The sequence below is a fragment of the Larus michahellis genome, chromosome 10 (genome assembly GCF_964199755.1).
Source record: "Larus michahellis chromosome 10, bLarMic1.1, whole genome shotgun sequence".
Taxonomy (NCBI): domain Eukaryota; kingdom Metazoa; phylum Chordata; class Aves; order Charadriiformes; family Laridae; genus Larus; species Larus michahellis.
In genome coordinates, this window is record NC_133905.1 from 12,092,301 (window position 1) to 12,107,340 (window position 15,040).

Below are 15,040 nucleotides of genomic sequence, written 5' to 3' on the forward strand. Positions count from 1 at the left end.
GTCAGGCTACCAGTGCGCATTGTACAACAAAGAACTGCCAGAGTGGGGAGCATTTGGTTTCATCATTTGTATAACGTGAGAGTTTTTCTAGCCTATTTGCCCGCATATTACAAAGTGGGCTTAGATAGCTCCGCTGTCATTTTGCTTACAGATGGAAACTGGAAACTGCTCTGTGTGTGTGTACACACAACAAGAGCGTATGTGTAAAGAATTCTGTACCTTTTCTCGATCATTTAATTGCTTGTGTATTTTTATTTGGCAAGTGCACCAATTGCTTACAGCTCCCAAGGAGGCCTAGCAGTGCATTTCTGTGTTCATTAATCCTTTGTCTTACATTACAAATAAAGGAAGTTTTAAGCAAGCTCTGCATTTTGATAATTTTCTTTAAAATACAAGATTTTGTGTGTGTGTGTAGTGGGTCTGGTTGGGATGGAGGTTAGTATATGTAGTGTATGTATACAGGGTATGTCTGCATCGAGCAGAGAAACATGTTCCTCTTCTACAATTTTACTTTTACCGTAGTGAGAAAGTATTATATTGGATGTATTACTGAAAGAGACAAATGCATACATTTAACATTTCTCAAAGTGCTAATGGTGCAACTCCAGTTGAGTAATGGTGACCATAGATCAGGACCTGATCTCAAAGGAAACAAGATTTACCTCTCACTCATACTTTTTACTATTTTTCCACTATCTTCTGCTCCTTACCGGATTGGATCATTTAGGATAATTTCCCTTCCCTCCTTCTTGTATTTAATTTTATTTCTTTGGCACTTGCATGGTCACTGCTGTGATGTGCTTGGTTGTGCTGTGACACCTCTGCGTGACAAGCTTGTGAGTTGTCTATTCAGCCAAACCAGTTGTCCACCTGGTGATGAAATTGTTTTCTCACTTGCTCAACTTGCTTGACTGTGTGGTATGTTGGCCTCAGTCACGCTCTCTTTGAAGTCAAGAATAAAACTTCCATTGATATTCATGAGAAAAGGCAAGGCCAGCTGTAAACCAATAGTACTCTGACAGCGCTGCTTCGTCTCTGGCCGGGCAGGTGTGTGGTTGTGTGGTGTTTGGTTACATATGTTCCACAATCAAACTGGTTGGTGATGGTCTGATCCAAGATTTTTCGCTCACAAATGTGGCTTCAATCAGTAGTGTTGTGGGCAGAGCACATGGTTTTTCCAAGGTACAGGCCAGGCGGCGGTGACACGGGCACAACAGCAAACAGGATCAGCATTTACCTTGTGCTGGTGGCTCCGAGGAAGGGACCTGATCCATGATTCCCCACACCACTGGTGCCATACTGCTGGAGTCGTTACCTCCATCTAATCTCCTGTTTGGAACAAATAAATAAACTCTTCGCTGAAGCAAGGCCTTGGAGCTTGGTTACCTGCTGCTGAGGGACCTGGGTACAGGAACAGTCTCTTTCTCCCCTCCCACACTGCTGAACGCACATCGATAACCATGGCTTGGACTCAGCAAACATCCTTGTCACATCGTCATGGAGCACCACGTCTAAACGGAGCTCAGCTATCATTTCGCATTCATCCTCACAAGTATGATCATAGTTGAGATAACTTCTCTGCATGTTCTGTGACATTTAGAGCTGGGAATAAAGTACAACTAACCAAAAAAAAAAAAAAAGAGATTTTAATACTAGGATAAATCTTGATACTTTATCAACTTTAGCACAAACTGTTGACAGTTTTAATTTCAAATAATTTCCTTCCCACTGCTTCAAGAAGAGATTCCTCTCTTAAGAAACAGGTACTTGTAACCATAAAGGAGCCAAATTTCAGAGTGTGTTTTGCTCCTCTCCGTCAGATCTAGTCAAGTATGATGGTAGTAAATAGCTACTATGTGCCCATCCAGGGATGGGATGGCACAGGGACATGGTTTGTCCCCACAGAGGCTGGAAACATTCCCCCTTTGTCCTCTTGAGGCAAGTGTGTATCTCCTCTGGGATCCATACAGACTACAGCCTCCTGTTGGCACGAGATAAGGGATGGCTATTTGTGCTTCAAAAGAAATAGCAATGTTTGGGAATTTTGCTTTCATTCTGGATCGGAATAAAAAACAAACTGTCAACACTTCCTTTGAAATGAAAATTAAAATTGAGACATAACACCAAAATGAGAAGCAGCATTTAAGATTAACAAAGCACTTTGTTAATGTTTACTTTTGAGTTAAAATATTTTGGTTTGACTTTTACATTTCTATAAATGAACCATAATTGCTTATGTTATTTTGTGAAAACAACAGTATAGTCCAAAAGTGTGCTGTCTTAGAACTAAAATATTTTGGTTGTATTGAAATAGTGACACTAAAGTGACATGGCCCTTTTTGTAAAGAAAAACGTGTCATCAGTTGACCTGTTCCTGCAGAAGCATCTTTGCCAAATCCTTCAGAAACAGTTTAATTCCCTGCTGAGGTGGCTGGAACTGTGTGAAGCAGGTGCCTTCTCAGGGCACACAACTTTAAAAAAAGGTCTTCCGATGGCCGCTTCTAAAGGGCGACTTGTTTTGAATACTGGCTTCCTCGCATCTGAGGGAAAAAACAAGTCTGGTTTTAATCTGGATGATCTTGCAGTTTGTAGAGAAGCCTACAAGAAGCTTTCGATACTGCGGATATACCGGGAGGAAGGGCTGAGGAAGCCAGCTGGGAAAGGAACCGGCACTGGTTTGCCAGCGGCTTGTGGAGTAACGTGAGAAAATACGTGGGGACTCGTGTGTTAGCGTAGGGGTCAGTGGCTGAGTTCGGCAAACCCCAGAACGCTTATCACATCTAGCTGTTCTTTTTTTTTAATCTCCCTGTGAGTACACTTTCCAAATAAAACCCAACTCCCACAAATACCATTTTTCTGTTTTCAGCGTTTTATGGCTTTCAGGCACCACACTTGAGCTGTTCCCATCTTTTGACACTTCCAAGTCTTCCAGATCTATTAAAAGCCTATTAAAGATTTTTTGTCATTTTCTCAGAGGAGGGACATAATTTGTCTGGAAGTGGCTATGATGTACTTTAAAGAAAAAAAAACCCAACTTTTCCATCCTGAATGGTTCAGAGACATGCAACTTTTTAGTGTCATTTTAGTGTACTACACTTGAGTTTCTGCAGCTATAAACTAAAAACCAAAACAAAGAAATAAAACCCCTTAACCTCCTTTCGTAAACCCTTTGATGTATATCGATGTACAGTATTTTCTGAAGATCTAAGTGGGTCTTGAAACATAGGATTGTTGTCATTTTCTTATTGTTCTCACTATTTGAATTCTGCCGCATCTCGCTTGCTTGGTATTGTATTGAATTGCTACAGATTCTTTCAAAGCACGCTAATCAATTTTGGTTCAAACCGAGCTGAAATACCTTACAAATTGCTGTCACACATCAATGAGTGAAATTGCTTTAAGTCAGGTTAGGTCAGGGGTCTCTAGGTACCTCATCTAAGCTTCATTATTGAAAGCAGAAGTATCTGCTGGTCCTCTGCCCTCCACCATTGTAATCAGCATCGGCCTATTGATCGGTGCCCAGGGGCTGGGCAGTCTATAATTCTGTGGAGACTTTCAAAAGTCTTGTAGTTCTAAACATCATGGTGCTGTATAACTTGGATGTTATTTCTGTGTCTTCCTTCAGTACGGCTGAATATGGACGTCAGCCTTACCAGTGCTCAATGGGAGCTTATCAAGTGTAAGATAAGTAAGAAAATAGAGGTTTGTCCAAGTGCATCAGGCAGAACTGGACTCATATTGTAGGCAGGGCCTGGTCCTGCTCTCTTTGAAAACTCTCAAAAAATATGTTTTGCAGAAGCTTAAAGAAATCTAAAATGTAAATCTAAACTAGGCTTTTTGTAAGTTTAATGCAAGAAGAAAACCAAAATCTGGACTGTAAAATTCTCGTCATTATTCTGTTAAATGTTCAAACCCACATCTCCTTTCCTACATGGTGATGTTTTCATAGCTGATTCTCAGTAAATACTCCACAAGCAGCATTGGGAACTGACACAAAATGAAATCACACTCTGTGTGTTTTTATTACAAGGTGTGCCAAGTACCTTACAAAGAAGAGTAATTACCATTTCTGTTTCATTAATGAAGAAACACAGGTATGATTGCCTAACTCATTTCATTTGCTTGAGATCACACAACAAATCAATTATGAAACTACATACAAGTTTTTGTATTCTAGGGTTATATTTAAATGTTCCTCCTTTAAAAATGGAAGGAAAAGATGATTTGCTCTGAATTGGAATGTTTTTCAGTTGGTTAAGGAAATGTGGGTTTCAAAACACGCAAACCTGCCCTAAACTGAGCTTCATCCTAAAATGAAATAATTTGAAATAACCTTTGTTACCACACAAATATACCAGCCATTCATGCGCTTTCTTTGCTTTATTTCCGTAGAAGTAATTGTGGGTTTTATTTTGTTTCTGCTCCAGAGGATATGGCTCTAGTTTCCTCAGAAGCAGGTAGATATTATTTGCATATCTTTAAACATTTTCCCTGAAACAAAATAAAACAAAATATAGAGTTTTCATTAATTCTATGCGTCTGTTACTGAATTTCAAGGACCTCTTGATATTCAATCTCTGCCTTTTTTTAAAAAATTATTTCAATTTAAAATGGCTTCCCTGGAGAAACCAAAGAAGTTTTTGGAAGTAGATTATTTGAAAAACTTCCAAATATACTTTTAGAAGCATAGTATTTGAAAAATTTCATTCCACTTTTTTTTTCAAAATAGGAAATAAAAAGATTAGAATGAAACCGGAGGCGTTTTTCTCCGACTGGTAAATCCTGCAGAAATTGCTCTGTTAGCTTGTCTCTCACTTTTAGAGACAGGATCTAAGTGGTGCCCCTGGTGTCCCTGCCCACCCTCAGTGCAGGGTCCGTGTTGCAGAGTGGTGCCAAGGAAATGTGTAATTTTTAAACAGCAAAGGTGCAGAAAGTCGTAGGACTGCAAGGACACCTACCGCATTGTACAGCATTAAAATCAAACCTCACCTGTTAACTTTGTGAGTGTAAAGAATTGGCTCTGAAGTACTTAATAGAACAGGTGAGTGTGTTTTATTCTATCAGAAAGTGTTAAATTAGTTTTATATTTCTACAGAATATACTACTGAATGTAGTACAAGAATTTAGAAAAAGCGTATTTCTTTTTTTTTTCTGCAACTTGCTTTTTCAGTGAAGAAATACTATGTTTCCCAGTTTTCACTAGTAATTGTAGGTATCTTTGGAACAACAATATTTTTTTTTTCTGTTTTAAAAGAACAGGCCAGCAACACAACATTTCAAATTGACAATTAGAGGCTTTATTTTGTTGGTTTTGGTGATACCTGTAAATGGAATGGGATGTTGTTTAAGGCAATTGAATTTGCTTGGGTTTTTTAAGTAGGTTGTGTAACTGCACTAGACTTTAATATGCATGTTTACGCCTCTCTCAGCTTGTTTTGGCTGGGGGGATTCTTTAAGAGCAATCGTGCTGGGAAGTGCAGTTCCTCGGGAAGAGCTGAAAATTGAGAGCATGTGAGCAGCTCTGAGAATTATTAGAAAGAGCAAGCTGTGCTGGGGTGTGAGCTGATGGAGAAGCTGGGGGGAAATGCAGTCAGCTGGGGTATGAAAGTTATTTAAGAGAAGCTCTGCTCTAGGGAAGGTGTGGTCTTTATTTTTCTGCTTTGCTGAAGGTTGTAAGGGTAAGCTAGTATTTTTGTTTCTTTCACTGGACTTTGATAAAGTGGACCTCGAGGAAAAGGAGATAGGCTAACCTGTAATCTGAATTGTATTGTCCTTTTCTGTTGTTGGTGTATCTGTGTACAGGCCTTGGTGCTTCTGTTTTCAGCCCGGTACCTGCCGCTTGCTTTGAAACCTTCCCCTGTCCTCTTGCAGTGCTTTTTTTCAACCCAGCTCTTTTCCACGTTGAAGAGATTTTTTCACTGATGTTTTGGGGGTAGATATTGCTGGTGCTGTAGAGAGTGTATTGTTGTCAAATTATAAAAGCAAACTAATGTAGTTTCAATGAATAGAGATCACTAGTGCTAGAAAGGTATGTGTGCTACAGAGGGTGTGAGGCAGGGAGAGTTGTGCTACAGAGCTGCAAGGGCAAGGTGGCCAACAATTAAAATTGTTAATGGGGTCCATGTCTCTATGATGAGCAAAGTGGTCAGAAGAAAAACAGCAGCTAAATTCACCGTGGTTTTAATGTCATCTCATGCAATGGAGTTTGTTGATTTCTTTTCCCCCCCCGCCCCCGTCTTCTTTGTCGGTCATTTGTTTGGTTAATAGAGTTAACGATGCCGGCTGGCTACAAGGGAACATGTAACACAAGAGACATACATGAAAGTAAAAGTGCTAAGTATTGTTGTTGAGACTTCATTGTAATTGATGTCCAGTTCCACATTTGTCCCTGCCAGGTGTCTTGGACAACAAGTTCTGTCCCAAAAGGTCAGTTTGTTAAATCCATGCTGCTGCTTTTCCCTCCTCCTGCTGACCAGGTAGAATGAGAGAGGCTTGCAGAGGTTCATTAGCTCCCCTCTACCTGGCCATAGCCTTCACAAAGAACACAGAGCTTTCCTTGGAAGGTCTGCTTATTTTAACAAAGGTTTTCACAATAGTAGAAAAAACAAGGCTTTTGTACAGTGCATCTGTAAATATGAAACCTTACATATCCCTATTAGCATTATGTAGTCCTCCAAGGGTCAAACGGATCTGAAAGGTTCTTGATTTTAGAAGCCATATGTTTCTTAAATGAAAGTCGGGGTTTCTGTATGATGTAGTTGCTAGTGGAGACCATTACTTGCACACCTTGTGAATCATTTCTGCATGATAACATCAACACAAGGGGTCCAAGAAGGCAGCTTGCAGCACAGGACTCCTTGCTGTGGGTACCAAGTTCATCTCTTAGCCATTTGTGGTGGCCCACACTGGGTCATTTTGCTGTGATGTTAGTGGCACTTCTAAGAAACGTGGTTTTCTGTGGTCAAGCTGGCACCTCCAGGAGGGTGGAGAAGTTAGCGCAGCTACTGGCATTATGATCTTTTCAGGGATCCTCTGAGATGGTACGGCAGAGTCTGTGTTTCTACTGCAGACAGCTAATCTGCTCTTGCTTGTGGCCAGCCCCATCTCTGCTGAGCTGGCCCTGGCCAGGAGAGCAGCTGGGGCTGTGCCCGCTGGGGAGGACAAACACCTCTGTGCGCATGGCTGCCTCCCGGGGCATGCCTCAGGAGGAGGCTGGGACGCCATCCAGGTCTATATCAGGATTCTACCTAATAGTAAACCACCGCGGATGTGCCAGCTCACATATGCCTAGAATAACAGTTGGCATCGATATTTGTCTACCTTATTTACAACTTCTTTTTGTGTGCGTGTGTTAAATTAGAATTTCCCTTTCCTTCCAGGAACAGCCACTGCATGTCTCTCGGTCCTACCGAAGTGTTTGGGGTGGACGAGCCTGTACGTGGCCAGCTAGCTGCCAGGCTGGAGCCCCTGGCCTCTGCTCTGGGTTTACCAGCTGGGAGCAGCCCGGCCTGGGGACCTTGTCTGGAAAGAAGTGAGGGTCTCTTGATCAGGGAGGGGAGCGATAGGATGAGGGGGAAGGGTTTTAAACTGGAAGAGGAGAGATGCAGATGGGATCTCAGGAAGAAATTTTTTCCTGTGAGGGTGGTGAGCCCCCGGCCCAGGTTGCCCAGAGAAGCTGTGGCTGCCCCATCCCTGGAGGGGTTCAAGGCCAGGCTGGACGGGGCTTGGAGCAACCTGGTCTGGTGGGAGGTGTCCCTGCCCAGGGCAGGGGGTTGGAACGAGATGGTCTTTAAGGTCCCTTCCAACTCTAACCATTCCATGACTTCACCTCCCCTTGGATGGAGCTGTGGTGAGAGATGGGATCATCCCCAGGAGCACAGGCCGGGGGGAGAGTGGCCATGGGGCTTCAAGGTGCCCAAAAGGGTGGCAGAGGTAGGTAGAACAAAGAAGGGGGAAGATGGCTCCTCTCTCAGGATAAAAAGTGGGGGCTGGCATATCTATACACAAACAGATACTACACGTGAGGGTGGGGGAAGAGCCGTCGCCCTCAGCCTGAGGGAGGAGGAAGACGCCCAAGCTCCTTGAGAGGCCGGGGCGGGGCGGCCCCGCCTGTCAGGCGGCAGCTCCGCGTTCCCATCCCCTTCCCCGAGGACCTGCGTAGCGGGGGCGGCGTGAGGCGAGCGTGAGCCCCCGGCCCGCGGAGAAGGAGAGCTGAGGCCGGCGGCGGATGGGCCGGTGCCGGAGCCGCCCCCTCGGTGGGTGGGAACCGCCCCGCCACCTCCCTCAGCACCGCCCCGGCCCCGCCTCCCCGCGCGCCCCCGCCCCCCGGCGGGAGGGAGGGCGGGCTGTCGGGGCCGCGCACGGCGACGGCCCGGGCGCCATGTTGGAGGGTTGCTGAGCCCGGGGTCTCTGTGTGTGCGCGGCGGCCGGAGCCCGTTCCCTGCGCGGGCGGGCGGGGGAGGCTGGAGGAGGGGAGTAGCGCGGAGCCCGGGGGCAGACGCCCAGGCGGATCATGGACGTCGAGAGGCTGCAGGAGGCTCTGAAAGGTGGTGCCCGGGCTTGCCGCGGGGGGGTGGGGGGAGCGGTGTCCCCAGGCTGAGGGGGAAATGGTGGGGGGGGTCTCCCTCGCCGCCGCGACCTTCTTGCGGGGAGGGAGGGCTCTTCGCCGAGGGCGGCAGGTCCCCTCCGCCAGGGACGAGGGCCGGGGTCCCCTTGCTGTGGGGAGGGGTCTGGTGGCGGGGGAGGGAAGGGGGTCCCACGGAGCGGGGAGAGGCGCGGGGGCTCCCCTGTAGGGACGGGGGGGGGGGGGTGAGCCCCACGTCCTCGCTGCCCCAGCCGTCCTGCCCAGGCTCGCTGTGGGCTGCGTGAGGGGGAGCAGGGCAGCGACCCCACCGGCTCCCCCCGCCCCCCCCCACGCCCGCCTCCAGGCCCGGGGCTCCCCGCGCCCGGAGCGCCCGCCGCTCCCCGTCTGCCCGCCGCCCCTTCCCCCGCCCTCCCCCGGGGCTTCCCTCCTTCCCCCTCCCCAGCCCGCTGCTGGCTTGCCTGGCTGGGTGCAGCCTGAGGAAATCTGCCTCTTTCTCTCGTTGTAGGTGCTCAAAAGAAGTTGCAAATGAACTTCTGCTACTGGGATGCGTGTAGCTTCTCAACACGAAAATATTAAGTGTTTTACAGGGTTGGGAAGGTGGTGGAGCTCTTCGGAACAACTGAAGCTTTGTGAAAGCGTGAAAATATTTTTGTGGGAGCCATGCTGATTGTTAAAGCAAACACATCGCTAATTATTATGAATTTTTGTTCTGTCCTGTCTTTTACCATTCTTCTTGTGTCATTCTCATACCAACAGATTTTGAGAAGAGAGGAAAGAAGGAAGTGTGTCCAATACTGGATCAGTTTCTTTGTCATGTTGCTAAGACTGGAGAGACAATGTAAGTGTGACTTTTCTGGTGATCTTCAGTTGTAGCTTAAAACACATTCTGCATGAGATGCTACCTGGATTCTCTTTTTGTCTGTAGATTGCTTCCGTGAGCTAAATAAGTGTGCCTTAGTTTCCATTTAATTTTGGATGGATTAGTTTTGTTTGCTGGTAGTTAGTTTTACCTAACAGGGAGTCTTTTTGGATGGGCTTTGCTCAGGGGTATCTGTCATGTCTTATTGATCCTGCTCAGTACAGTAAACCTGTTGCTGTTTCTACATTTTATGTGACATTCAGGTTTTCCTAAATGGAAAGTTTATCTCGCTGTTGTAATGTCTGTTGTATACAGTATCTGGTAGTACTATTTACATGAAGATATGAATGGCTTAGAGGATCTCTTTCTAGGCTTTTTGTAACGTGGTGTGTGATGATTGTGTCCAAATGCTTTTGATGAAGCGGGGAGAATCAGGGAGCCGCTCTCTGCAGAGGAAACCTTTGGGAACTACTCAGTATTTCCGTAGCTGCTCGTTTTTCTGCTGGCAGCAGGGTCTGACTCTTCTCGGACTTCCTCCGGCAGGTCCCCCCACGGGCGTCCCCCCGAAGGCCAGGGGTAGCGGGAAGGAGCCCTGCTCCTCTCCTCGGGGACAGGCACAGCGCTGGAGCTGCGCTGGGTGACTTCCTTGGCAGATCACTATTTGGCAGGAAGGGGAAAGGCTTCCCTGGGTGCGTTGCTATAGAGGCGCTCACTTTCTGGCTCCCAGGCTGTCTCCTTGTTTTTGAGGCCTAATGCCAGACTACAGGCTTCAGCAAGAGGTACATGCTTTTACCAGGGTTTTGTTAGGAACCAGTGATCGCAGGGGCTTGCTTTGGGTTTCTAGAATCCCTCTAACTTAAAGAGGTTTGTAGGTATTGGTGGTTTATTTTGTTTTTGTTTTGTTTTTCTTTTTTTTTTAGTAGCTTGCTAGTACTGCTTGAATTAATGGTTTTGAAAGAGAAACAAGTTCTGAAATGTACTTTGGTCTTTGAATAGAAGGCTTTGGCTTAGCAGAAATGTACAGCTGTAATGCTTAATATTTTGCTGTAGTACTTATTTTAGGATGGGTTTACTGTGGTGTGTTTTGTCTGTATAATATGTTTAAAATATTTTTCCTGTTCTGAAATACTTCTTTAGGCTGTTCTTATTGTTTCTGCCACTATTACAGATATTCCAAAGTATTTTAAAAAGTGATTGTGTAGGGTCAAAATCTTGGGGAAATTCTTCCCTATGTGAAACTTGGAGAATGAATAAATTCCTGATATTATTTCCATTTGGGAACTCTAGACACTTTTTTAATTATTATTTGACTATTACAAACTATTGTTTAAACCTGAACTGGAAACTGTCACCTGGAACTTCATGCAGACCCCAGCCTTCTATGTTTCCAGGCTTTTCTTTGGCTTTTTTTCCAGGTCTGTAGCTTTTTTCAGCATTCTTGAACTTTCCAGTTGCACTGAATTGTTTTCTAAAAAGTGTTGGATGTGAACATCAGAAGTATGTAATATAATCTGGAGGCAGACATGGAAATATGGTTCCATAACATTTAATTTGCTTCACATTACCTACCAAAGTCTGTATTTCTTCATCAAATATGCTTCCGTTTTCACTGATGTGTTATGTATCAAAGTACCAGGAAGAAATGAGTAAAAATCAGAATCTCATGGTAAACATTCATGTAAAGATTGGTAATATGCATTATAGGAACTTAATGTTTTTTTTAAGCTTGTATAGCTTGACAACCATAAAAGTGTTCCTGAATACACAAACCTACCAAATACATGTTAATTCAAAATGAGCTAAATATTCATTATTTCCAGTTATGCAAAAGTAACTTTAATTAACAGAAATCTGAACCATCAGTTCAAGATTGCCTTGGAATGAGAAGATGAAATCTAAAATAATAGTTTGTAGTGGCATTAGGATTTTTATGAAGTTCAGAGCTCAGTTTGAAGAAAAAAAAATTGGATTATTAAGTCGGGGGTAATTACACAAATGGTTTGCAGACTTATTTATTGGAAAACAATGGATCTTATTCAGTCATAGCCTGTTCCTGAAGTAACAAACAAAAAGTAGCTGTGCAAGTGAGGACCAAGGCAAATAAGGACAAGTGAAACGTGAAGTATTTTTTGCTTTGAGTTATTGTTGTTTCTGGAAAAGTTATATAGTGTTAATGGGAGTTCTCTCAGCTTTTGAATTTACTCGGTGGTGAATCCTGATTTTTTTTTTTTTTTTTTTTTTTTTAGATTATATACTGCAGTCTACATCCTGGGTTAAATGTAGAGTGTTCTCCCCTCCCCCTTCTAGACATGGTTGCAGCAGACCTTGTAAACAATTAGTAAACTTAGTTTGAAAGGGGGCTAATGAAGTAAATAAAAATGACTTTTGATATTCTCATCAAAGCATGATCATGGCATACATAGCTTGCTTAAGAGATGGAAAGCACGAGCTCATGTAAGGCTGTTGTGTACTTCCCTGCCCCCATTTGTTTGAATGTGCTTATTCATCTGAGTGAGTTATGAACAGGTAGATGCAGGTTTAGGTTAGGCTGTAATTTTAGTAGTATTTCTCTTGGCAGCAGTCTTGGCTAATGCAGCCCTGGTGTCACTGTTTCACTCGTGCTTGTTCAACTCTTTATATAGCTGCATGGTAACCTAGAGCAGGAAACTGCTCGCGGTTGTAAGTAACTTTCTTTTTGGCAGTACTGTTCTTAACAAAGTTCAGTTCATTGATTCAGTTTGCTTTGTCTGTGTTAACTGGTATGTCAAACCCTAGTGCAATTGAAGAGGTGGTGTAGGGGAGGAACGTAGGGTGAGAATTGTATAAGCCAGCACTGCAACTGTGATAAGGTTCTTCAGAGTGTGCCTTTATTGTAATTAAAAGACTTTTTAATTTACTAGGAAGGTCTGGAATAAAAATGTTGCTAAATTTGGTTATATTATCAACGTAAACTAGTTGTGTTATCAGTACCTTGCAGTAAAAGTCTGATCATGGAATCACGTGTGTTAACTTCATCTATTTGAAGTTTAAGTTATCTTCTTGTGTAAAGTTAACCATTCACTTAATTGTTTGTGAGATTATGGCCTGCATTTGCAAAAGCTAGTCTAAACTTCCTTTATTATATGTGAACAGAAGCAAAAGTTTGATTGCTTGGCTACTTAGAAATATTTTTGTTTCTTAACGGTTGCTATGGTGAGACTTAGCCTTAGGTGAAATGTAAAGTTAATGGTTCAACTTTTTATAATCTTGTATTGAGTCTTAGGACTTCTTTCTTTAAAGAGGAGGGAGGTACTCCTTAATTGACTTGACTTTTTACTGAGATAGTAACGTGGAATTTCCTTAGTGAGACCAGGTATAGTTGAGGAAGATCATTATAACCTCCTTTTCTCTAGTTTGGAAAAGATCATTGTGACTTGCAAAACTGACCAAAGTGAGGACTTACAAAATCTGTTAGTCTTAATTCTTGACTGTATCTGAAAGACTTCTTTAAAAACAGTATGTGTTTTTGTGCTTGTTTTTTGTGTAAGGTACCCACTTACCTATTTTTTTTCTGAAGTAGAAAGAGCCTTAAGAGACAGTACAAAAGTTGCAGCTCTGCGATGCTGTAAGTGAAATACTTTTTTTGTTCTTAAGAAGAATTCTTGAAGAATGGATATGAAGATCACTTGTCAGTTGTGATATTCTGTCTTGTATTTAAAATACATTTTTTTCTTACCTCTTAGGAAATTCTCTTGGATTTAAAATTACTCTGTCCCTTCAATAGCAAAAACAAATAAATGGTTTAGAAGCATTTTTAGGTAATTCTCCAAGAAAACCCAATTTATTGGACTGGAAAGGAAAATTAGCATTTTCCTTTGGTTCTAAAGTTGAAAATAAAACTTGGAAAACAAAAGAAAATGAAAAATTTTATGTCAATTTTCTCTGCGTTTCCCGCACTGCTGCCCTGGGGCAGGCATCTATGAAGCACAGTTTTAATGGCTTACTGTAGTGCAAAGTAGAATACAGATGCTTACTGACAGGGAAGGAATCCAGAAATAAGTAGTGAAGTACCAAAATCTGGAGAAATACAGGATATAGGCAGAAGTGATTAACTGTAAAATAGTTCTAGGCTGAAGTAGAGAACAGTGTCCTGGCCAGGATGTGGTGTATTTATACCAGTTCTTGCACTGAATGCAGTATAAGCAGCCATTAAAATACATTCTGTCTTTATTTCTTTATGTAGTCAAATTCTTTACGTGGAGTTTCCCTGGAAGATCTGAAATACTCATTTGTACCTCATCTAAGCCTGAAGACAGAAGTTGTCTCTTCTCTAGTTTCCTTGAGGACCAACATAATGCTTTTCTGCAAAGTTTCTTGAGTCAAGTTTAATACATGTGATTGTAGAGCAAATATGAACATCTATAGTATCATCATAGAATAATGTAAGTTGGAAGGGACTTGTGGAGGTAATTCAGTCAGACCCTATACTCAAGGGCAGCTAATTCGAAAGCTAGCTGAGGTTGCCTGGGGCTTTGTGCACCTCTTCTGAAAATCTCCAACATAGGCTCTGTTGGACTCCTTGTTTCACCGCTTAACCATGTGCGCTGGGGAGAATGTTTCCCTTGGAGCAACCTGGGACCACTGTTTCTTACCCCTCATTTGTGCACCACTGAACGTAGTCTGTTTCCATCTCGCCTGTGCGCAATTACCCTTTCAGTGGTGAAAGACCAGTCAGATTCCGCCACCATAGACTTCTGTTTTCCAGAAGAAGACATGTTGCCTTAGCTTCCCACCTAGGTTGTGTGCTGCAGCTGTGTTAACCGTTTTAGTGGCCTTCTGCTCATCCTACTCTTTCTTCTCTCTTTTGCATTGCGCGACCCCAAACTGGACATAGTATTGTGGTTATGGACTCATAAGTGCCAGGCAGAGGGGTATAATTGCCTTCTCTGATACTGCAAATGTAACCCCGTGTGCAGGCAGCCTTTGTCACAGCAAGGCCACGCTGATGGATGTTCAGCTTTCCACCTACCAGCACAGGTATTGGTACTGTGCTGGTACAGTGCAGTAATGACTCTGAGCAACATCATTTGTGACTGGTTGGGCTCCAACTTCGGACCTCGTTGACCACAGCCACTCCTGGGTAAGGCCTGATGGTCTATGGAGTCTGTAGCTGTCCAGCTTGGCTACGAAGATGCCATGGGAGACTGTGCTGTATGTCTTGCTAAATCAGAGTTAACGGTGACTACTGATCTTCACTCATCGCCAAGGTTGGTCAGGTAGATTGGGGATGGTTTGCTGTTGGTAAATTGTATAACCATAAATGTAGGTTACATAACTATAGTTCTATCAAAGATAATGGCAAAAAGTATTTTTGACCCTTTGGTACTGTTTCATGTACTCTATGTAACTACTCTATGTAGTTTTTCTTACTACACTTTTGGAACACTTTTGGATCAGTTTAGCTTTTATATTATTTTGTTGCAGGAGGGAAGTACTTTGTCTGCTGTAGGAAAAAAAAAAATGGGAGTGGAGATATGGTAGCAGTGAGCATGCATGAGAATAATTTTCCGTTCTCAGCTTTAGTGGTTTAATGATGCGTTCTGAACTTTTGTATAGTA

General features: G+C 43.3%; 1 protein-coding gene across 1 annotated transcript in view; it reads left to right on the forward strand.

Moving 5' to 3' along the window:
• The first annotated feature begins 8,342 nt into the window (after positions 1-8,342).
• The window catches only part of PPP4R2 (protein phosphatase 4 regulatory subunit 2), a 34,342-nt gene continuing 27,644 nt past the window's right edge, over positions 8,343-15,040 (forward strand). The window contains exons 1-2 of the mRNA XM_074602678.1: positions 8,343-8,546; positions 9,341-9,422. Coding sequence (XP_074458779.1) covers positions 8,513-8,546; positions 9,341-9,422 — 116 coding nt within the window. The 5' untranslated portion in view covers positions 8,343-8,512. The remainder of the gene's footprint in view (positions 8,547-9,340; positions 9,423-15,040) is intronic.